Below are 23,969 nucleotides of genomic sequence, written 5' to 3' on the forward strand. Positions count from 1 at the left end.
GCTTGAGGTCATCGTTCCAAAGAGCATATGTTGTTTATCAGTCTGCTCTTCCTAGTTTTTCCTGTTCTTCCAGTTTGCATTGCATTTGACATCTGAAAGCACACCATTTGGTCAAATCCCTGGGCCGCTTGCCTTGGAGCATTTTTCCACTGAAACGTGTTTTCACTTATTTCTGAGCTGTAGAAGGTTCATGCTCTCTGCCTTTCTTCCCTCACCAGCGTTTTTTTCACTCTTGTCTGCCTTGTCATACATTATAAACAAACACCAAAGTTTGTCATTTATGAAGAGAAACAGAAACAGTCTAACACTTAACAACTTCGCTGCTTTTGGCCACCTTAAAGGAATAGTTTGATTTTGTCGCATACATTGTTCCTGGAGTACATTTAGAGGATATCTCTTCAATATCTGCACATCCAAACGTACAAAAACTGAATATAAGCAGAAACCTTATTGCCTGGCTCTGTCTGGAGCACCGCTAAAGGCAAATCCACATATAAAGTTTTTCAAGTGGTGAAAACCCTCTTTTTATGTTTTTGTTCTTTGATGCACATAGTGAAGCATATTTTTCTGTAGACAGCTATAAAAATGTAACAAAGCTTCAATATTTATATAACACTATATGTAGAAAAGTACTTGCCCACCTACACATTACATCTGGACGACCTGCTCAGCCAATGAGACCTATGACACAAAGCTCTTGGCGCACAGTTACGGTGCTGATGTTAACAACAGAGGAGGTTTGGAGTTTTTGTTATACCAACTTCAGTTGATTGTAGTGGGAAGAAATTTTATGAAGTGATTTGTTGTACGGTGGCATCATTTTCTCAAATTCAGAGAACTCATTACAAAGACCCATTCTTTCACCAATGCTTGTGAAGGCAGACTGCATTACTATTATTCAGCTATTTCACCTGTCGCAATCGGACTGAAGACAAATGAACTCAAAGATTAATACTGTTCTCTTTACACATAGTTGTAGTTGTGGCCTTTTAGCTTTTTTTCAGGAATGACTGATCAGAATTCCACTGCCAGCTTTCTGGTTTCACTTTGACAAGTAAATTTCCCAAATAAAATGAATGAAACTCCACGTAAAAACACTGCTAATTTGTTCCTCTTGAGTTTATATGTTAAAGCCAGCCTGACAGACTCTGTCAGAAACTGAGAAGCGTACATCTGAAAATGCTGAACCATCCTTTTAATGTAGGATAATATCCAAATATACATAATTGATTTATTGGTGTTGCTTTTAAATTGTAAAAGCAAATCATTGCACACCTACGTTTCATATTTCATTTAATATTAAAATAGCACCATTTACTAAAAAAGTTGCTTTCTCAGAGAATCCCTACTGTAAAGAGAAAAATCTTCCCTACCAGACATCAGTTTAGCTATTTACATACAATACATACATATTCACATGTATTTATGTTCTTCCCTTTTAAGAATGGACAGGTAGGCGTGATGAAAAGAGCCCATTATGCCACACTAAATAAAAATACTACTTGGTGCAGTTCATCTGTCAAAATTTCAAGTAACAGGATGCGGTCCACTTTTCCTTGCAGGGAAATGTCCGATAAATAAGCAGCAGACGCATCCCGTGATGTCACAGCAAGCTCACCCAGTCAAGAGAAGGCACTGAGGGCGGAGGAAGAAGCATCAGCACCTCTGCCCTCACACAGGCAGAGACGGACGCAGACTTTTTGTGGAGATTGTAAGAGACGTATGCTGTGAGACAGTCCAGTTTAAACAGTGCAATCCAGGCTCTGAGAATTGTGGCAAAGAAACGATGACAGTCTTGACGGGGAGCTGTGACGTTAAGAAACACAGGTGCGTTTCTGTGAAGGGTGAGAGGAGTGTCAGTATGAAAGTTACAAACAAAACAAAATATACAGTATGGTACACACTCAACACTATATAGTTATTATATTTTGCCTTTGAATGTATTATCTCTAATGATTGAGCACATGCTCTTGATTCAGCAAAATGAATTTACTATTAAGCTTCAGGAAATGCCTTATTTCTCTGTGATTCATGTGCAATATGCTGTGAGTGCACTGGTGAGCCAGGCTTTAATAGTTTGGAATTGTTGGAAATATGTAAATTTGCTTTTTGGGGACAGATGAAAAGACTGATATCGATCTGATTTCTCCATATAAAATATCAAGCTGAATCCAGCCGCCACTTAACTGCTCCTAGACCAGTAATAGTGCGGTACTCAACCACTCATAAAAAAAAGAAAACAGTCCAATGTTTTACATGTTATTTTAGTCTGCACTAAATTAAAAAGAATATAAAAAGCATACATTAAAAAATGCTGAACAAGTTCTTGAAAATCATTTAAATCCTGAGTCATTTTAATTTCTTCCACATCTGCAGAGAGCCAGTAACCCGTGGGTCATTGAAAATGGAAAAGCAAAATGGAAAACTATGACGTCATTTATCATTATCTACTGCATGCTCAGTTTCTTCCCATCTACAGTGCGGTTTACACCAACCTAGGCAATCTGGTCTGGTAATCCATCAATTCGCTTGGAGTATTAAACCCCCCTTGTCATTTACTTGCCCTTTATCTTTATGTTTTGTTTTCCTGCTCTTATGTACAATATAGATAATAATCAGTTTCCTGAATTCTCTTTATCTAAATTTTATTTACTGAAAAAGATAAATTACATTGATATTCCATTAATAAGTTCAGAATTAACTTCTGGTGCTGTTCTTAAATGTATGAGAAATTACATTTCTTTTCTTACTTGATCACCATTCTTAAGAACTATATCGAGGAGTATTGTTAAAAAAAGAACAAGCGTTCAGATTAAGGCAAAATACCTCACTGTTCACAGGACAGCTTCATATCTGTGTAGAGGAGCTCTCTCTCTGGGTATCCAGGACACTGTAGTAAATGCAGAGGCAAAGAAAAACATATATTAACCTTTATTTATGCAAGAAGTGAAACTCTTATTTTTGGGAAAGTCTTGGGCTTGGATGGGCAGGATTACATGGGGGAGAGCACACACACTCCACACAGAAGGATCAAGCTTGGGTTCAAATCCAGGACCCCTTTGCTGTGAGAAAACAGTGCTAATCACTGAGCCACCATGCTGTAACATTAGATAATATCATTAGATACTTCTGAGGTTGATAAGTTACTTTATTCCATTAAACATGGACCTACAATTTCACTCAGCTTGGTTTGGAGGTGATCTTTTGCCAGATACGGCTTAAAAACAATCAGTACCACAGGGAAACTGCTATCGCCAGGCAAGCTGGCAGTGGAATACATGTCTGCATCTTGTAATGGTTTCAACCTCACTGTATCAGTTCCAGGTCTGGCTGGTGACGATTTAGGAATGATAAATGTGTCCTGTCAGCCTCCTGTATCTCGAACTCGCTTCCCCTTCTCCTCACAGCCTGGTTTGTTTGGCCCGTTTCTTTATCTGATCATAGTCCAAAAAGAGGATAACAAGTGAGCCGCTTACGCTTGGTGCTGCCGTACGAAGTCTGCAAACTGCCGGTCCTTAGCGTAGAGCTCAATGATGCGTATCCTGTCTTGGATTTCCTACAGAAAAACAGGATATATGTCCAGAAGGAACATTACATCACAGGCAGATAAACAGTAAACTCAACAGGCTGCAGCTTAGTGAAAACATGACATCACAAAAAAGCCACAAAGAATTCTAAGTCAACAAAAGGCAGATGGGGATAAAAACCTGATATTAATTAATTTGATCATAGACAGGTAAAACGTGTAATTAATATGTATTGCCCGTGGTGTGTAACTTCCCCAAATTTCCCAACTGCACTGCACTCTTATTTTGTTTTTTGGCCCAAACAGCAACAGCAATTTTCTCACAAAATTCGAGCCAAACAGTCTTCAGAGTGTTGTATAAACTTAAGCCTGGTGTTTTATGTGTACAGAGTAGACAGGGTGACTTAGGAATGACCTCTGCTTACTAATCCAAGAGTTAAAAGAAATAATGAGGTAAAGAAAAGACACCCTCTCTTCTAATTCAACCACTGGATTGTAGTTCTCTCACGAACCTCCCTAGTCAGTTCGCTGTTCTCATAGATGTGTCGTATCTCCTCGCTGCTGAAGTCAGTGGAGGCCTCAGCGCTGGCACTGCTGTACACGGGAGCTTCAGGGTAGCGGCGGTAGTAGTGACTGTAGCCTGTGGTCGCTTCACTCTCATACATGGGGTTGTACTTGGTCGCCCTCTCTAAAGATGGGAGACTCTCTGCTCGCCTGCAAAATGACACAAACAGTGAAGTCAGTCGCATGGTAGAGAAAGGGTGGGAAACAGAGTCACACATCCAGGAGGAAGAAGCCAGGAAAAGAGCTCCGCGGTCATGAAAAATGTTATTGTATGTTTCATCAATAACTTGTGCCCATTAGAAAGTAGCACATGGGAATAAGAAGTTGTAGCACTTATTGATGAGTGGCTATGAGAAATGCAGTCTGTTGTTGACTCACTATAGCAGCCAAGCTCCATAGGGCTATTACAACACGTAAGGCATGGATGAATTTGACAAATGTTGTTTAGCAGAAGCTTTAAATAATGACAAAAACAGATGTGGAACAGATATGAAAATATTGCATGCAATATGCTGCAGTTTTACAAAGGAGAAATGAACCTTGTCTACTTCTCGCTCGCTGAACTAGCACACTCTCTCTAATGAGGGTGTTCTGATTGCTCTGTATAGGCTCCAGTGTGTGCCAAATTCAAGCGACTGCCTTGACATGTGATAGGGTCAAATGAATTCAATAATAAAGCCTCTCAAAATCAAAATATAATGGAATTAAAACTAATTTATCCATGCTTCATGCATAATAATAGCATTATAGAGTTCACCCAGTGTGGCCAGTAAACAACAGACTAGTTATCTTGAGGCCATGCATTATTAACACACACACACACACGCATTTGTATTCATCAGCTACACAATGATTTACATCCTCCGTAACACTGTGGGTCTCAGTAAATAAGATGTTATTGTGGAATAGCCTTTATTAAGCTTAGATAAGCCAGCGTGCTTGTGCCAGCAAGTCAGATTCCAGACTAGTAGAAAGCCTAATGTGTTATGTGTTTAAGGCTTTTTAGAAATAGATCAGCACCATATCTGATCAGTTAATTGGCAGATCTTTGTGTGTGTGTGTGTGTGTGTGTGTGTGTGTGTGTGTGTGTGTGTGTGTGTGTGTGTGTGTGTGTGTGTGTGTGTGTGTGTCTTTAAAAGAGAGAGGAATTCAAGAAAGGAGCAAAGCAGGACACTCCAACATCCAGGCAGCAGGAGACGATGGCTGTACCGCTGTAAGTTAAGAAGGATAAAGAGATGGTACAGTGGAAACTTTGACTGTGGAGACTGGCCTGGGATTTCTCAACTTAGTCTGTCCCCTCAAGAAAATAACCACGCTGATTGCATGGAAGAGGGTTGGTCATCAAACAGTCTAAATTTAAGTATTTCTATTCACTATCAAACAATAAAGTATGGTTTCTTTCCATTTAAGACTGACTGACAAAAGGATTTTGTGTTAATTTTCCTATTTTAATCAAATTTAATATTCATTTAAAGACTGAACCATGAAATAATTGTCAGAAAATTCCATTATTTTTTTGAACAAATAAATAATAAATTGCATATATGATTTTTTATTTGTATCACACAAAACTCAGGTATCAAATACGACAGACTAGGTGTTAAAGGTTAACATTTTCCACTATAGCATGCACCATGCGCATTAAATACAGCTCCAAATCTTAACTGAAACTCTATTTAAACTGTTAAATGTGGCTTCAGTGGATGCATCTTTAAATGAAAAACTGAAGTTCTGTAAAATATGCATTATATTGATACTCAGGTGTGGAGTGCACTGAAAAGCTGGTTTCTCAGTCGTGAACATGCCCTTGAGCCTTCTGAATGTTTTGCCCACTGTAGAAATCTGAATCCAACAGCTTTACAGAGAGGCAGCGAGATTAAAAGCACAGTCATAATTACTAAAGTCAAACAACATTACAAATATCCTGTAAACTCTTAACTGCAACAGAAATCCCAAATTCTTTCATTATTAAACCATCCCCATGTGCTCTGTGGTGCTGAAATGACTCTTTGGGTACAAACAGCATTTGACGTGCACTCCTTACCGTATGGGGTCCTCTGACTCATCCTTGTCATACTGATCCCGTAACGTCCTGGCCAGGAAGAAGATGACTCCAGAGGCCACCAATAGGAAGCCAGCTACAGAGGCAATCGCTATGCCAACAACCAGCGGCTCGGACACGTACTCCTCGCAATGTTCTCCTCTATACCACCAGTTCTCCCCGACGCGACACCTGGGGATGACGATGGAAATTTTTCAAAACTGCGATAAAATTTTTTTCCAATGCTCAAAGAACGACAAAGACGAGAAGCATTGGAAACAGCAGAGGATGAAAATGCTGCATCCCACATCATGATTCATACATAAGCATCATGCATCATGTTGTAACGTCTCTTTCTTTCACTGAATAACAAAAATCTTTAAAAAGTCATCACTGACGACAACAAGTCATTAAATCATTAACACTTTTGGAATAAAGACTCAACAATTCACACCACTCGCTTGGAGCACCACAATACTTTTGTTGGACGGTGTGAGGTAAACAACGATCCAACAGCATCTGGAGCTGCCTGTGTGTTTTATGATGTGGTAGTGGGTGTGAAACAAATGTTAAGCACTCATCTTGGAACAAAGGCCCGTCTTTGTCTGTTCATAATCACTCAAGTTAAGCACACCACATACAAAATCGTGAACATAGCCACCGGACATATTTCTGTCACTGATGTTGGATTGTTCTTGGCACGTCATCTTGTGCACAACTTACACACCACATGCAAATTTGCATGTTTGGATATAGATGCATATGCACAGATCTTTACTCACACAAAACAAAACCTGTGATCATCAGGAATGTCTTGGAAAATATGTAAAAGCATCTAAGGTAGTACACAATTTAAAAAAGGGTTTGGACCTTATTGCATTAAACTGAAATCTTGTATCCTGGAGCAGAGAAAATTAATCACCATGTTAATCATATCTTAGCATTACTGTTTTCAAGTATGTCCAGGGTGACCACAACGAAAATAATGTCTTCTGGTGTAGATATTAATATCTACATATATATATATATTAAGACTGAATATTAACTGCCAAAGTTTTGAGCCTTTGCAGATTTGCTAAAATCTAATACATTTTATTTTTAGGCACCTTTAAAACCCTCAAGGACAAATTACATTAGTACAGCAAATTAAAAACATATACACAACACTGATCAAAGTAACAATTGACTAAGACCATGTTACAATGAATGGTATGCATTTCTGAACAGATGGGTTTTGACACATGATTTAAAAATAGAAAGAGAATTTATGGTGCCGAGATGTGGTGGAAGTGCACACCAAAGTCATGGGGCAGGGCAACGAAAGGCTCCGAGTCCCAAAGTTGTCATATGAGCAGATGGAATAGACAAAAGAGAAGCTGAAGCGGAGTATTGGAGAGGGTGAGTATTTTGACCCAGGTCAGAAAATAAATCTGGGCTGGTCTGATTATATTTTGTACCCAACAAAGATATAAAACATAATCTTCATTTTATTTACTTATTTATAATTTGTAAGGCCAGCTAAATTTATGGGGAGAAAGAAAAAAACAGACATAAATCACTACCCAAGCAGACTAGCTTTAAATTTAGAAGACTCAGGCTTACTGCATGGACCCAGCTTGAAAATCTGCTTATGTGATGGAGTACTAGCCTCACAAATCTGCAAACTCAGACACTCTTTCCAGCACACACTCTCAGATCACTTCCCCTAATCCCCGCCTGCCACCCACCTGCAGATGGCTCCCTGGCCAGGGATGACGTCGCATTTGCCGTCATTGAGACAAAAGTCAGTCTGCAGCTCACAGATGCTCTGACAGGGCAAGCCATCCACGCTGAAATACCCAGCATTGCAGACGCACTCTGCCTCCCCGGACCACTTGTTCACTTTACACTCAGCGTACTCGTTACACGCCTGGAACTTACAGGGATCGGCCTGGTCACCTGTAAAATAAAATAACCTTCTCAAATGTGCATGGTCAAGAGAACAAAGACTACAAATGAACTACAAATTGAAATAGCTAACAACAAACGGTCACGTACTAGTTGGCTTATGTAATCCAGCTGAACCCTGGAGTTAGTTACCATACCGGGATATGTCATTCTACTCACACTAATCGGTTGGTCAGAGTGAACAGTAGATAATGATATGTGTCAACATGGCTGCAGTCCAAGGAAGCCTGATTATCTCATTCCAGCTTATCTGTTTGTGACTCTCAGCTCTGCCACAAGTCACAATAATTCAGTTCAGTTCAGTTCAATTCAATTTTATTTACATAGAGCTAATTTTAAACAGGAAGAAACCTTCAGCAGAAGCAAACTCAGCAAGGGGAAAAGGGGTTTGGCAAGGTTTTGTAGGCTTTTGCGCACTGTGTCTTGATGCCTTAATACTTTGCAAAGCAATATTCTAAGGTGACAATAAAGTAAGTGTTTAAAATTTATGGAAATAAGCCAATTGCCTTCTTTTCATGAGTTTGTTATGCAATGCGAGCATGAAAGCATTTAAAAAGGCTAATTTAGATCCCCAAATACATGCCAGGAAGTAGCTAAAGATAGCTGGTGACAGGTTAGACCTTCTCATAGAACAGTGGTTCTTGGCAACAAAAACAGAAATAGTGATTTCTTTAAGAGACCTTTGACAGGAATCTCAAGAAGAAGTGCTGTCCTTATGACAGCACTGGTTGTCAGTGAGAACATACCTGATTCAACATCCAGTGAATACTTGTCAATGGCCAGGTTCATGGTCTGGTAGGCTGTGTTACAGAAGTCCTCCAAGATCAAGTAGACAGTTGTTGTGACACCACGAGCCACAGGCTTCCCGAATTTCATCCGGCTGTTGACTACAATGCTCCCATTTCGGAAGTTCAAGATCTCCAGGTTCTCAAAGTGACTGAGGTTGGATTGTAGGTAGGGCACAAGCTAGGGAACAGTTGAAAAATGTGCAGTTTGATGTTACAAGCAAAAGGATTTTACACAGGATTGTGAATAATGAAAATAACAAATACTACAAGATGCAGGCATTTACCAGTTCAAGGAAGCGTTGCTCCAAAGCCTTGTACTCTGGGGAACTCTTGTTAAAGAGATCCTCTGAGAAGATCATGTTGGTCACCCTCAGACTAAAGAAAACCATCAGTGCTCGTCCAGGGTTTACAGGCATGGCAATACTAGCCTGGTCTGTGCCGTGGCCCACACCTATTGGGAATCCGGTGCTGCCCTCCTCTGTGTGGTTAACCAAACCATAACCATACTGAACCACATTATAACCATGGTCTCCAGTGGTGGTATCATCCAAGCCATCATCAGTAGTCTGGATCTAGGCGATAAGAAAGTAAAATGATTTGGTTATCAGATGCAGACAGCATACATTTTTTGTTCAAAATAAATCTTGTTTGATTCTATTGCTTTACCTCCACTAGTAAAGGCTTGTCTGTGTCAGGCTCATCATCAAAATCAGGGTTTACGTCAGAGATACGGGTAAAGGGTGACTCCCTCTCTGGAGACAGAGCAGTCGGTTGGGCAGGGCCCAGAGAATCTGTCACTGGTGGTTCAGGAACATCTTTGTTAACCAGTAAGATTTCATCATCTGTAAGATCTTCTCTTGAGATCTCTGGAGTTTCTGGAGGCTCTTCTAGTACAACTGGAGCTTCAGACAGAGCCTCTTCCTTTCTTTCCTGATCCTGATTTTCTATTGATTCCTCCAAGTCATTCTCTTCAAATACAGGTTCCTCGGGGCTGGCCGACAGCACAGTAATGGCTGCATCCTCAGGTTTTGGGGTGTTAGCCTCCTCATTAGCAGGTGGAACATCTGCAGGGTTAGACTCTTCTGATGTCCCCTCAACAGAGTTATCGCCAACAGGAAGAAGACTCATCTTCGTTGGCTCTGGCTGTGATGCTTCACTAGTTATATCTACAGCACCTGGAATTGGTATTTGGGCAGGTAGACCTTTTTCTTCCTTGGTTTCAGTTATGACAGTAGAGATTTCAAGCTCCTCTATAATCTCAACAACATCATCCGGATTCTCATCTTCCATAGGTACAGCTGTAGGTCCAAATGTCTCTTCCTCAGCTCCAGATGTAACATCTGCATTTATGGTGATTTCTTCTGTTTTCACCTCTTCCTCTGAAGCAGTTTCCCCAAGGGACATTTCCTCCTCTTCTGGAGTGGTTGTAGATGGTTCAAGCAGCCCCTCCAAAACATCTGGGACTGAACCAGAGGCTTCAGTTTCTACTGGGGGTTCAGGCAGGGTGAAGCTTCCTGGCAGTATAGCTGGGAGGTCTTCGGGTGGAGGAGGTTCTACAGAAGGAATCTCCACAGTATCCTCCAGCAACAAACCCTCCTTCTCAATCCCTGAAAAAACAAAGATAAGAAGAAACTCACTATCTATTATAGAAAATATCTGACTTAAAGAACTAATAAAAAAAAGGTAGTCTTGTATAGCTGGAATGCTATGACAGAAAAATAAAGCATCATATGTAAAGTTGCCCAAATAAACTTACCGGCAGCTTCAGGTACAAGGAAGGTCGGAACAAGAGCAGGAGATGCAACTTCACTCTCCTCTAGAACAATAACATTATTTTCTGTTGTTGCCACTGTGTTGGTTTCTGAAGATTCACTTTTGATGTCCTCCTCCAGGGTCAGGACCTCTGGTGGCTTATCAACAGCACTGATCTGCATCACAAACAGGAGCTCTGATTGGCCAGTCACCAGAGGCAGAGATTTTTAATCTTATCCCCAAACACCCTTTGTACTTTGGTGACAGTGGGAAGGAAAAACTCCCTTCCAACAGGAAGACGCCTAGATATATCATGAAAGTTAATTACAGTAAATGCCTGACTTAATGCAAAGCCAGACACATCAGGAGGATTATGTGTGAGCCATGGCAGAGAATGGAGTGATTGCTTAATGCCAACTTTAAGGATACTGCTGGTATGTTAGCCAAGCTTTGTTGTGAAATACCGCTTAATCATCTTTTATTAGAACCACATCTAGTGTTGAGGTAAACACTGTGTGTGTAATTAAAGACTGAACAAAGTTAGTTGAGAGTTAGTTGATGGTGATGCGGTGTTTAACACTGTTGCCTCACATCAAGAAAGTCCAGGGTTTGAATCCATTCTGGGGCTTTTCTGTGTGGGTTTTCTCTGTGTCTGTGTGGGTTCTCTCCAGGTACTCTGGCTTAGGTTACATGGTGATTGTAAACCAACCTTAGGTGTGAACGTGAAAGTAAGTGGTTGTCTGTCATTCTGTATTAGCCCTCCAACAGATTGACGGCCTGTGCTGTGACAGGTAAGACAAGCTCAAGCCCTCTTGCAACTCTGAATTGAGTAACAGAAAGAAAGTGGATAGATGGAGCTTTCAATATGTATTCTAATTAATGTGTCTTTGCATTGCATATACTTGTTAACCAAGAGGAAATGTTGGTGCCTGGTTAAATCACGTTACTTTAGTGAACTGTGTAATGATTAAAGTCTGCACAGCTGAAAATTGAGCTACTTTACAATAATGATCATACCACATGTATATGTATATATGTCTGTACATCTATGTGTCCTATCACCTCCTTATAGGTTGGCATATCTCAATGAAAATTTGCACAGACATAGTCACACATACAGCTATCATTAACATTTTTTTTTAAAGAATTACATACAGTTTTTGTGAGTTTTTGAGTGTGTGTGTGTGTGTGTGTGTGTGTGTGTGTGTGTAGTGGGGGGGGGGTCCCACTCGAAAAACCAAAATAAATCGCACAATGCATTTTTAAACAATAGCTTTGACAAACCTCTGCAGGTAAATTTAGATTTTACTCTTTGTCCAAAAGCAAAAGGTATAAGCAGCTTAGGTGATTCCTTGTACTCTTTCTATTAGCTGCTGCTAAATAACCCAAGTCTTTCTGAATCTTGAGTTTTTTTTCAAGATCTGGATCAATCTATATTTCAGGGAATTATGTTCTTGTTCCTGTGCTTCCACATTAAGTCTTGCTTTTGCTCATGGACCTTGTGTTTTTGTAGTGCATTAAGCTAATTCCCTAATTCCTTTTTATAGTTAAAGAATTTCTACTATACTACTTTTGCTATTGTATCTATTTAGTTTGATGGCTTATCATAAGATTCATATTTCTCATAACAACCAAATGAAATCTTTATTTAAACCGTTCCAACTTCAAATCGGGGTAGAAACCTCATACCTCATACCATGTGTCAAATTATCAGGCTATGCTGAAAATGTGACCAAAGCAAACCGAACTCTGATTATCATTAAAAGCACACTCAAACACAAGAGAGCACGAACAGAGACATACTTTAGATGGTATTGCTTGTCTAGATAAATTCTCATGTGCAGTCTATGTTGACTCATGGCGCTGTGGCGCACTGCAGTCTCTGCCCGAGAATAGCAGTGGATTATTACAGCAAGAACCAAACTAATCCTCAAAGCTTCACTTCATCCTTGCTAGTGAGCTCATCCCCTACCTGCGCTGGTGTAGTCTGGATAACATCTCAAGGCAGTTACGGGTCTTCACAACAGCAGTTATACCAAGGTGTCTTTTAACAAAAGCGATGTACAAATTCCAAGCAGCTGGATCTCCTGGAGAGAGATTGTTTTCATGAAAGCTGTGGAGGTAACTTGTTACTCACCACGGCTCCGTCTTCAGTGTTGATCAAGTGAGGAATCTCAGACACTGTGGAACCACAGAAGAAACAAACATTAACAAAAACTGACATACAACACACAAACGTGCCAAATAGCCTAAATATTTCTGCCTGCTGGCGTATTCAAAATTCTGTTAACTGTTAGTGTTTCAGCACAGACTGCCTGCTTTTTGACGGCGTCACCTCCAGGGGTAAATATCTACAAATCCGTGCTAAAATCTGGAATAAATATCAGCCACTGTGGTCCAAGGCTATTATTGCATCACCACCAAGGCAGAAAAACAAAGCCAAAGCTGTGTCTTTAAGTCCCCAAACCACATGTGTCAACCACATGAGAATGTTTAGCCATTATTTTAGATGTCACAGCCTATAACTAATATGGAAAGGAGAGGGCATCCATCTTTAAAAGTGCTTGCCTTCACAGTAAACTAATGACCTGCAGTCTTTAAAAACACGAGGCTGAAGAAATCTCACAGGAGATTTCTTTAATTATATGTTAACATATAATTAAATGACCAAATAAAAGGTAGGTAGGATATTGACTGCCTGAGTTTTTAGGTGGCTGCGTCCCAGGTGGTAGAGCAGGCCATCTACCAATTAGTAGGTTGGTTCATTAAGCCTCGGCTCCCACAATCCATGAGTCAAAGTATCGATGAGTGTGTGTGTGAATGTTAGATAAAAGTGCTTAGGTACATATTTTTTTTTAAAAATAAATCATTGTATAAAGGTGTGTGTGATTGGGTGAATGGGACGTGGTCACAGGTGAGGCAACGTCTGTTTGGCTAAAGACAAAGATTTCTCCATTGCAGTGTCGCCAATGCAATTTTGTTTTCACTTTGTGAGTCTGTTTGCATCTCTATGTTGAGATCATTTGGGGGAAATGAACAGCTCAAAACACTTACTGCAGCAGAAACTACCACAAAGCTGGCTGCACAGCTGGATCAACGCCTTTGCAAGATGGACTGTAGTTACCGTATATATGTACTCATGGATCGGAAAGAGACATTAGAAGACAGATGCAAGGGATTCAAAGAGCCTAGAATTGAAATATGGTATGCATTTTTTTTTTTTTAATCAGACCTGACCTGTGATTCTGTATATGCAGTTTTTATATCCCACTGTAGTCTCACAGGACTGGCTTATAGTTTCAGTTGGACCAACCAAAGTTTGTGACCCAGTTTTGCGCTGTTGTCACGTCTTGGCAAAGTCTACAGACAACATAAAGAATTGCAAAAGTACTCAAAACAGTCGTTGAGATAGTTCTTGGCACAGAAGGTGTCTCCAGGAGCATATCTTGCTCGGATAACATATTCACAGACTCACAAGGTCAAAATAATCCCCGCTTCAGTGTCTCAAAACTCAGACATCTGCATAAATATGTAGAATCTGTAGACAAGGGACGGGATTTTGGGGAATAAGTGAAGTAGTGTGAATGCTATTGATTAATATCTATGATAAACTTTAGAGGAAAGCAGGTAAACAGTCCACATGGAGAACAAAACAGCAATGACATTAATACACACCCACTGATTAACAATGACTGTACGTATGTATTCCTGTATTCTGCTCTCTCTTATTGTATTTTCAGCACCATGGTGCATCGTGGGTAATGTTATCATCACGTTTCGACACTTCAAAAAAACATAGGGAATAAAATAAACCATATCTTTGCTTTTAATATGCCTCCTTCCAGTCTGACTATCTTTAAAGGAGAGCAATGCTAAGTAGGTGAAGTCATTTTTTAAGAGTTCACTGTGAGATCCAAAATATGTAAGCCCAAAAAAAGAAAGGATTACAGTAAAGCCCAAAAATTTAAAGCTCAGATTTCAAACATCCTTTCTGCTAAATTCTCCTTTGCTGACCATTTAATGACAAGGATTTAAGTGACACACTGAATAAATACACAGTTCCTATAACTGATGACTGTTATTTGTCCATTAAAAATGGCCCAATGGTGGGACTGAAACTTGTCTCCGTCCATTTGACAGAAAGAGAGTCAAATAAAAAACAGATGAGACTATTAAAAGCCTGGAATGTTTTCTCAAGTGGCGAACGGTGTGTTTTAATATCAGTGCAATGTCAACAGCGTCTCTATTTGACATGACACATGTAGGTTTGACCTGCGATGCACGCAACACCTTTTCCAGTGCATTCCCAGTGACTGCACTGCCATGCTGGCAAAATAAATCACTGCAGTATAGTGGAAATATGAGCGTATCAGTTTAAGGAATATCTTTAGGAGACTGGCAGTAATGCCCATCATCTTACCGCTCTCCAGCTTTTTGTCATCTAGGGCTTCAATGAAAATGTTGTTGTCCTCACTGATGGTGAGGACCACGGTGGGGTGCTCCTTGATCTCCCGATAGGAGTTCTCCACTTGGTTCGACTGTAGGGTCAGGTAGTTCAGTTGTTCAGCGGTCACTCCTGCTCCATTCACCACCACTGTGACGGCATAGTCCACCACCAAACCACCAAACCTGCTGACACAAATATGATGTTGTTATATTATATCCAGTTCATATAGTGATCCAGGTTAGGCCTGGGGAAAAATTTGATATAATTTTCCTATATTTTCCTATATTTTGGGTAACTGCACTCTCATATTGTGCTTATGTTATGCTGATTATGATTTAATTCTTCGCTATTAATATATTACTTTATTGATAATCCCCACCTCTAATCTCTCTCCTTTAAAGCTCCCATTACCGCTCCACTACAGCAGCAAATGAGTAAGACGCCTTGTTTAAATATTTAATTTAAAATAAGCAGAGCAGGTTTCTCATCCGTTTTCATGAGCAGTATATTATTATCCCATTCAATAGTTTACATTTATCCTTTACACACAATTACACTAAAAGTATTAGAGGGAAAGAGGAAGAAAATTGTTCAGGCATTAGCTTGATTTAATGATAAACCTTTAAAAAAAATTGTAGAACGCTAACATATGACTGATGAATCGTGTGATTTATTCTTGCTTGGAACGCAGGAGTGTGACTGTATAGCGCTAAAGGAGCCGAGTCAGCAGAATGATCAATATCATCATGATAAACATGGAAACCTCACAAGAGATTCCAGAGCCTGGAAAAAGCCATCTATCAGGCTTCATTTGACTACTGGGAGCCCTCCATGCTGACCTAGTTTGTTGGGTTACTGGCAGACAGCTGAGCACGTGCCGACCCAAAGTCAGCCCCATTTAGAAGGAGATCCAGTTTTCCCCCCCTGTTAGTTTCACAAATGGGCAGTCAGGCAGCGCTCTGCTCCTGCTGCGCCCTGTAATTTGGAGTTAGAAGTTGCATGCAAGGTTGATTACAGCAATAAATTCATTTCTTACTCACCTATTTAATGTATGTCCATAATTTCATGAATATATAATATTCAGAGTACAGTTACCAAAAAGCTAATGACTGCTTATAACTATTATTATTCTAACTTTATTCAGGTATTGAATGTGAGCAAACATACAAGGTTTATAAACTTTGATTTCATTGCACCTCAACAACAAACTTTGTACCCTACAACATTTATCAGTTTGTTGTATTTACAGTGTTCTACACAGACTCATACATTGAATAATAAATGAATACTTCAAACATTTTAGACAACATGTGTTGTTTTCTCTTGTTTTCCAGAGGTTGTGAGAGACACATTACTCTCAAATCTTACTGTTAAATATGAAGCCCTGACCAGTTAGCGTAGCTTAGCTGTAAACAGCAGGAAAGATTGTTTTTATACAACCCCTTTGCAAAAATGTTTTGGCGCTGTGTAAAATGTAAATTAAAAACAGAATGCAATGATTTGCGGATTTCATAAACACAAATTCACCGCTGTGTAAACAATCTTTAAAATGCCTGTGAACTGAGCTCATGTCTACGTATGGCTTCTTTTGTGGATGGCAGAGCTTTAACTTGTATTTGTGGATGTGCCGGGGAAATGTTCTGGAAATGTTCCTGAGCTCTTGCATTAATTTCCATGAAAGAATCGTACCTATTTTCATGCAGTGGCATTTGAGGGCCTGAAGATAAGAAGCTTCCAATACTGATTTTTGGCCTTGTCCCTTGTGTACACCCAGTCTTTGTATCTTCGGATGGTATTATTCCATCAAATTCAAAATTATTTAATATTTGTCATGAAATAACCTGACTTTAAGTATTTGATATGTCTCCTGTGTTCTGCCATGACTTAAATATGGATTTATGAAATTTAGAAATGTTAGCGATTTGTGTCCCAACCCTTTACACAGCATCATAAATGTTGTGGAATTGGGTTTATATGTCCAATGATAAAATACCAGCACACCTAAAGCTCAATAATCAGTGCATAACAGCCAATGTGTTTAATCTGCACACAAAAAATGTCTAACAAAGTTGCATTTTATGAAAAGTTGCATCAAAGCTTCTAGACGCTGCTGGATTTAACGATTCCTGGAAGTTCCTCGTTCCAGTCAACGATCCAGCACAGCATATTGCAAACTAAATTCTTAAACTGTCATTTATCCCCTTCTGCTTTTGTTCAGCTCAAACAAACCAGATGAGTTTACCTTTCCAAATAGCCATTTCCCTCTGTTTCCAATTTTTGTTAAGCTAAACTAACATGGTGCTGGCTGAAGCTTTTGTACCAGTCCCACATAAGCATGAGACCTCTCATCTAAATCTCCACGAGGGAACGTACAAGCAGATTGTTTTACCCTGCATTCTGTTTGTTGTCCATTCACTTGCCTTTTGTAATTCCCTTATTTTTCTCCATTTCACCACACAAACAGGTTATTTTTGCCGATAACTCCACTCATTTCCATCCTTCCAGGTAAAGCTCAGATTATCGTCTCTATACAGGAGCACCTGCTCACTTGGTTCGACCCACCCTGATCCCACTTAACAGGTGAGTGACTGCGCTAAGTCCATTAACACAGGCAACTAGTGACACAGCTTAACACGTGCCGACGCTCACAGGTAAACACAGCGTGAGATGAAGCTGGGGACCACACACATACACAGTTCTAGTTAAGGTTGATAGGGATCTGTGGGCTTAAACACAACACAGGATGGGGAGAGCTATTCAAGGTCGAAGTACCGGAGTGACTACTGATGACTCACCCCTCTGCGTCATTTTGCGGTCTGTGCGAAACAAGCGAGATCTGTTACACTTCTGCCGAGAGCTCAAATTGTGATACAAGTGTTACAAAAAGAAGCGGCTTTAAAAGGCCATTTGTTGTGACAGCCATAATCATTGGAGAGAAGCTGACCTGAAGTCAGTTACAGACACACTTTTAAATCCAGGAAGCCCCTCCAGCGCGTCCTCTATCTGCAAAGACAAAGTTGACCAGGCATCAGAGTGGAAACCGCAGTTAATTTGTTTCTTATTTCGAGCGGTTTACAATGAACTCGCTTCCCAAAATAAATCTCGTTTATTGTTCCAAAAGGACTCGTTTTGTTCAAAGTAGTTGAAAGGTCGTCCCCGGATTATTTTCCTTAAAAGACAAACTGCTCATAGAAAACAGCTTGTAGTGGTTTTCAAGGCCTTGCTTCACCACACTAACATAAAAAAAGAAATAGATATAGTCGTGTCGTCCTCCAGACTCACTGACCCAGTTTATTCAATCTTCCAGAGATGAAGAAGTATGCGTACAGGTCTCCAGGGTCTTTCGTCTGCTGACTTCTCCTCCACTTCCTCTTTCTTTACACTCATTTACCATCAGCCCCTATCCTACCCTGCACTCCACTTTTCTTCTTAATCTCTTCAAGGCACGCAAACTTGCTTGTATGCATGACGTTTCTTGGTATAGACTACGGTATGTCAAGGTGTATGCAGATGTTGGTTGTCCAGGAAATCCCCGCAGAGAATAAAAGCAGCTCAGAAATCAAAAGAAAAAAAATACTGAAAGCATTCATCAAACGCAAAAAAAGTGACATGAAATAACACGTGTGCGCAAAGACACGCACAAAAAAATGCACCAAATGGTCTGTTTAATGTTTTCATTTGCAAGGTTTTGTGCACTCGCTGCCAGGGAAAAGGCCTGTAGTCATGTTTACTGAATCTTCCGAGTACCTGTAAAACCGCTGAATACCTGTGCAGCGGCGTGCATGTGCGGAAGTTTATGTATTCTCAAGACATGAGTCATAAAGCTGGATTTTCAGCACATTGTTATTTCACCCAAACCAACTGTGTATCATAAAGTCAGTGTGTTTTGAGCCCTTGCCTAACAGTTTGAGTTTAACTACTGCTGTCATTAAAGTGTGCGTTATTAAAACTAACAATGCATCAATCACAGACCATAAACCAGTAGATATAGAGAGTCCAGGCCAGCGCCAAGACACAGAGGGGAGATATAAAAGGAAACAGACACGAGGAGCCAGAGCTAGAGGCAAACCTTTGCAGCGAGCTGTCTGCTGAGTGTTTGGTACTGGAGGCTGGCCGGATCAGCGAGGCTCTCGTTGTACATTTCTCCTGACAAGAGGATGCTTAGCTCCACAACCTGCTCCAGTGGAGCAGGAGTAGGCGGTTGTACAGTTATATCATTGTAAAGCTGAGTAGTGAGAAAGAGATAAAGACACACTTTAGTTAAGGGCAAATGATCAATCCCAGTCTGCAAGCAATCTGTGTTTACACTCACAGGACTCTCCTCTACTCCTGGTGAAATGGCAGGGGAATCCTCCTCGTTTTCAGCTGTGTCTTCTAGGTGGTTAAGTTCATATGCAAAAGAAAAAGGGATTGCCGGTTTATTTGAGGTGGATGTCAGCTTAAACGTTTGGCAAGTGCCACGATTAGTGATAGTTATATGGATTAGACTGTCCTTACCCTGACTTCTTGCTAAATCTAAGGGCCAGCTGGCCTAAAGCCAAGCTCACATACCGAGCACTTAGAAAGATGCACACTCCAAAATACAAAACTGAACACTAGACAAGGGCCAGACACAAAAACAGCAAGTCTATGTCAGGGTGGTTAAATAAAAGGGGTATTTTTGCTACAGATGCCAGTATGATCAGGTGTAACACTGACCTAGCTCAGGAGCTTCAACGGATTCTGGTGTGTCTGGTGTTGGAGTGCTGTGAAACACAGGAGGATCATGTTAACGACCCCGATACAACGTTACACAATTATGATTTAATAAAAAGGCAAAAAGCACAACTAGTAATGGATTATGCACACTGCATGTAGGGTCGGAAGAAGAAGTTAATGGAAGCAAATCCAGTTTCCCAGTGTCTGAAAATTCAAGGTTAGATTTTTGTCTATTAATTTAGTTTGTTAAAAAATTTAAAAAGAAGAAAGTATAGCCAGAAAGGCAAAGACTGAGATCCAAGCAAGTCAGAAGCAGTCAAGCTATTTGTATTTGTTTATTTAAATTAGATAAACTGCTGCACCATTGGCTAACGGGACTCGACCATATCGATATATAATCACTACACTATAAAATAAATAAATAAATAAATTCTTTCTTAACTTCCTTTCAACTAATTCAATTATTTGCATATTGTGTATGCAATTGTGTTACAGAAGTACGGAGTAAAATGTTAAATTTATGGAATCTCGTCAAATGAAATGTACTGGAGCAAATTTAGAGCATCTGAATAAATAAACCTTTGATTTTATATATTTCAGATGAATTTGACTTTGTGTTTATTGGGGGGTGAAAAAAATCATTTTTTAAGTGTGCTGTTCAAATGAGCTGTAAAAGATAATAACTATATTATTCTGGAAAAAAAAACATGTGTTTCATGTGTTTACCAAATACCTTCAAACATTTGGTGAAATCGATGCTGTTTATACAACTGTGAATGTTACTGCAGACACATTGTTTGGCATTTCTGGGCACGATGTGGAACATGTGATATCCAAAGCATGTGAATGTTGCTAACATCTGATTGAAGACTAGGGGAGATGCATGTATTACAAGGTCCTAACTTTCAAAACCAAATTTTGTACCAACTCAAACTCACTAACCAAGAAAAGGTAAACATGTAACATGTTCAGTAATTTCAGGTTGATGTCTCAAAGCCTTCAGCAGATACTTCAACGATTTTTTTTTTAAATTCCCAAGATAATCCTGACTCAGTTTTAGGACGGCTGGTTTAGTGGTTTCTGTTTAAAGAGTCAAAAAAATAGTTTTTATGAACATGGTGAAACAAAACGTTTTTTTTAATAAAAATCTCATATTCTTTAAACATCAGACAGCAAAGATGTAGCTGGAGTAAGAAAAAATAAAATGATGGAAGACAGCTGACTTCAGGCCAAGCCATTTTACAGAACACTGCAAAGACAAACTGGAGTTTCAGAGTCTGAGCATATGGGACCTGGTCAAACTTCATGTTTCCAGATGACATTAATAATAAAAAACGATGAGAGAACAGGTACGGTTGTATTTCAACTGCTTCTTTGCTTGGACCCCTGTTAATATTATCCTTTAAAGAGGGAACTCAAACAGACAGTGAGCATAAAGACACATACCTAAGTCTATGACACATAAATTTAAAAAAAAAGAAAAAAAAAGAAGCCAAAACAAATAAATGTGAAAAATCATGTTTGGTAAGTGATGAGTGGGAATATGAACAGGTAAGGTTGGAGAGCTTTGACAACCTTACCTGCACATATGTTGCCAGGACCTGGTGGGCTCACTACAGATAGTGGTAAAAATGACACATTTACAAAACACAGACTTAATAATGAGATCGTGAATGCATCATTAAAAGGTCACTTTGGGGAGAACAAAGCAGAGAGTTTCTTTTACCTCTTCAAACTGGGCAGCGACATTCTCTGGAAGTGGAAAACAGTTTCGTGAGCCAGCTCCAGAGAAAATGATGTTTTGTACTAATCGCATATCCTTTTATTGTTATTTAGTTACCTTTTTAGCCAGAGTCTGATGCTCCTCTGACTTACTAAAGTAGCTGCCAATATCCCGTGCAGAGACTATGCCCTCCTGACATCGACTCATCCAGCTTTGGTACTCTTCTTGCTCTGGGAGGCGGTCCCAGAAGATCTTAAATGCCTCCCATATGGTCTCCTGGCACACTGGTTAGACCAGAGAAAGACAGCACCCACTTAAAAAATAAATCTGGAGAACTTTCTTTCAAGTTATTTTTATTGGGGTGAAACTTGAACCCTAACTTAAATGTATGCTTGTTTGACAAGGAAACCGCGAAACACGTTCATTAGCTGAGAAATAAGATCATATTTTATGAGTTTGACTCATTTACAATCTTGATATCATTAGTTAGAGTTTCTGGGGATCCAAGCTAAATCATAAATCTATCCATTTCCATGTTGATGTCGTGACATAACTCTCATGAGTCAGCCTACTGGGCGCTGATCCAAAATCAGTGCACAGACATATGCTCCAATCTTCCTTCTAATTAACAGTGTCCACAAGGCTGCAGTGATCACTTCCAAATCCATATCTAACTTACATAACAAACCTGCCCCTGCACACATATAAGAAAGAGTTAAATGTCTGTTTTTACTGTAACTTGTGACTTTTTAGAAAAAATCTTTTTTTTGTTGTTTGTGTAATATTTGTACTCTTTGTCAGCGTGAATTGCTCATTTTATGAACTATTCCAAGCAAAGTGCTTCAAAGCAGCATTACCTACTAATATGCAACTTGGCTGTCAAATTGTATTGTGGGTAACTGGTGGGTAATATAAAAATATATAATGCAGTGCTAAATGGTGCAATAATCCTTTAAAAGCACACCAGAACTCATCTGCAGGGCTGGTAAGACGCAGTGTAGGTAACAATGGCTTCTTTTAATGGAGACCTGGTGTTGTATAGATGCTGCCAGTGTATGCGGTGTAATGTTATTTCAGTAAACAGGCCCAATAAGTGGAGCAATCTGTTTTGATACAAATCTAATGAAGTCTAATTGAGTGTGATGGTTCTAATTGCATAAACCCAGCAAAGGTTAACACTCTCGTCCACTGGAGAATTAAATCTTTTCACACTGGAGACACGCAAAGAGGAAGATACAGAGGGGGCAATCTCACAAAATCAGTTTGTTTTTTTGGTGCCATCGTCACACCTTGGTGTTTGCACTTATCCAGCCTGAAGATGACAATGAAACTCAATTTACAATATTCATTTTTAACACCGATTCACACTGGATCTTACCTCTGAGATGAAAGTAGCTCAGATGGTTTGCAATGACTTGCTCGGCGGTCTCTTGCACGCACAGTTTGACTCCACTTGGAAAAAGGATGTTCCTTTTCCGTCGAGAGATAACCGCATGGCTCTCATGCGATGGCTTCACCTCAGATATGTGAGTGATGCGTGGAAACACTGCAGGCTCCTGAGTATAAGGCAGATCAAGGTAACCCATAGAGGAACCTTCCATCGTTGCATCTGGGGTGCACAGCAACAACAACAACAAAGTTTAAAATATAGAGTTTCCATTTTGGTAAGTAGTGAATGCTTGATTTTTAAGTCAACTAATGCCACGTACCTGTCTTTAGGTCCAGAAATATGACCATTAAACCAAACACAGCAGGGTAGAAAACACATTTCCACGAGAGGATGCTCATGTTAAATCCGCGATTGTGCTTAAATCCGTGGCCTTGGGAAAGGATCAAGGAGATACGCGTTTCGTCTCAAGTCACGCAACAGCAGTAGGACAAACTGAGTACGAGTTTGCATATTTCAGAATTCTCCAAAGAAGACCCCAAAGAATAAGAGAAGCCCAATCACAAACCATTTGCTGACACAGTCACACTGTGGGCTCGCGCTTTGCTCTGTGCCCGGGGAGAGGTGTGTCCCATGGTGCTGAGAGGACAGCTCCTGGCTCAGGTAGATAGGCAGATGGCACTTGAGAGAGAGGAGGATTTTTTAATGCTCTCTAATCCTGTTTACAGTAAGTCTTTTAGGAGAGCTCACCAAGAAGTTACTGGAGCAACACTGGGAGGGGAGGGTACTTAGTGTGGAGGAAACGTGGTCAGAAAGGAGGTAACAATGGCTACATAAAGGCCAAAGAGCAGCCACATGCACTCTATGTTAAGAGGAATGTGAGGCAGGTTAAGGATTTAGGTGGCCTTTAAGGTCATTTTGGAAAAAATTCAAAGAGTCCCTTTAACTGGCAGCCAGTTGAATGTGACATTACCCAAAGTCTGAAAGATATCCTCAACCTGTATGCAACACTATCTGACAGGAGAGGTGCCAAAGATATGCATGGATAAATAACTGATGTGACAGTAGTCTTACACACAGACTTGACCATTCACCC

At 40.0% G+C, this 23,969-nt stretch overlaps 1 protein-coding gene across 1 annotated transcript; it reads right to left on the minus strand.

Moving 5' to 3' along the window:
* Nucleotides 1-1,400: 1,400 nt before the first annotated feature.
* impg2a (interphotoreceptor matrix proteoglycan 2a) lies at nt 1,401-23,087 on the minus strand. Its single transcript, XM_031734458.2, has 19 exons — nt 22,865-23,087; nt 21,604-21,770; nt 21,490-21,515; nt 19,764-19,810; nt 19,378-19,439; nt 19,135-19,290; nt 18,010-18,068; nt 15,039-15,247; nt 12,756-12,799; nt 10,623-10,794; nt 9,533-10,473; nt 9,151-9,438; nt 8,825-9,044; nt 7,859-8,069; nt 6,135-6,323; nt 4,039-4,240; nt 3,477-3,556; nt 2,827-2,890; nt 1,401-1,835 (listed from the first exon to the last, which is right to left on the minus strand). The coding sequence occupies exons 1-18, from the start codon at nt 23,085-23,087 to the stop codon at nt 2,848-2,850; spliced, it is 3,339 nt and encodes a 1,112-aa protein (XP_031590318.2). The 3' UTR covers nt 1,401-1,835; nt 2,827-2,847.
* Between the last annotated feature and the right edge of the window lie 882 nt (nt 23,088-23,969).

Source organism: Oreochromis aureus, linkage group 16, assembly GCF_013358895.1.
Source record: "Oreochromis aureus strain Israel breed Guangdong linkage group 16, ZZ_aureus, whole genome shotgun sequence".
NCBI classification, from domain to species: Eukaryota; Metazoa; Chordata; class Actinopteri; order Cichliformes; family Cichlidae; genus Oreochromis; species Oreochromis aureus.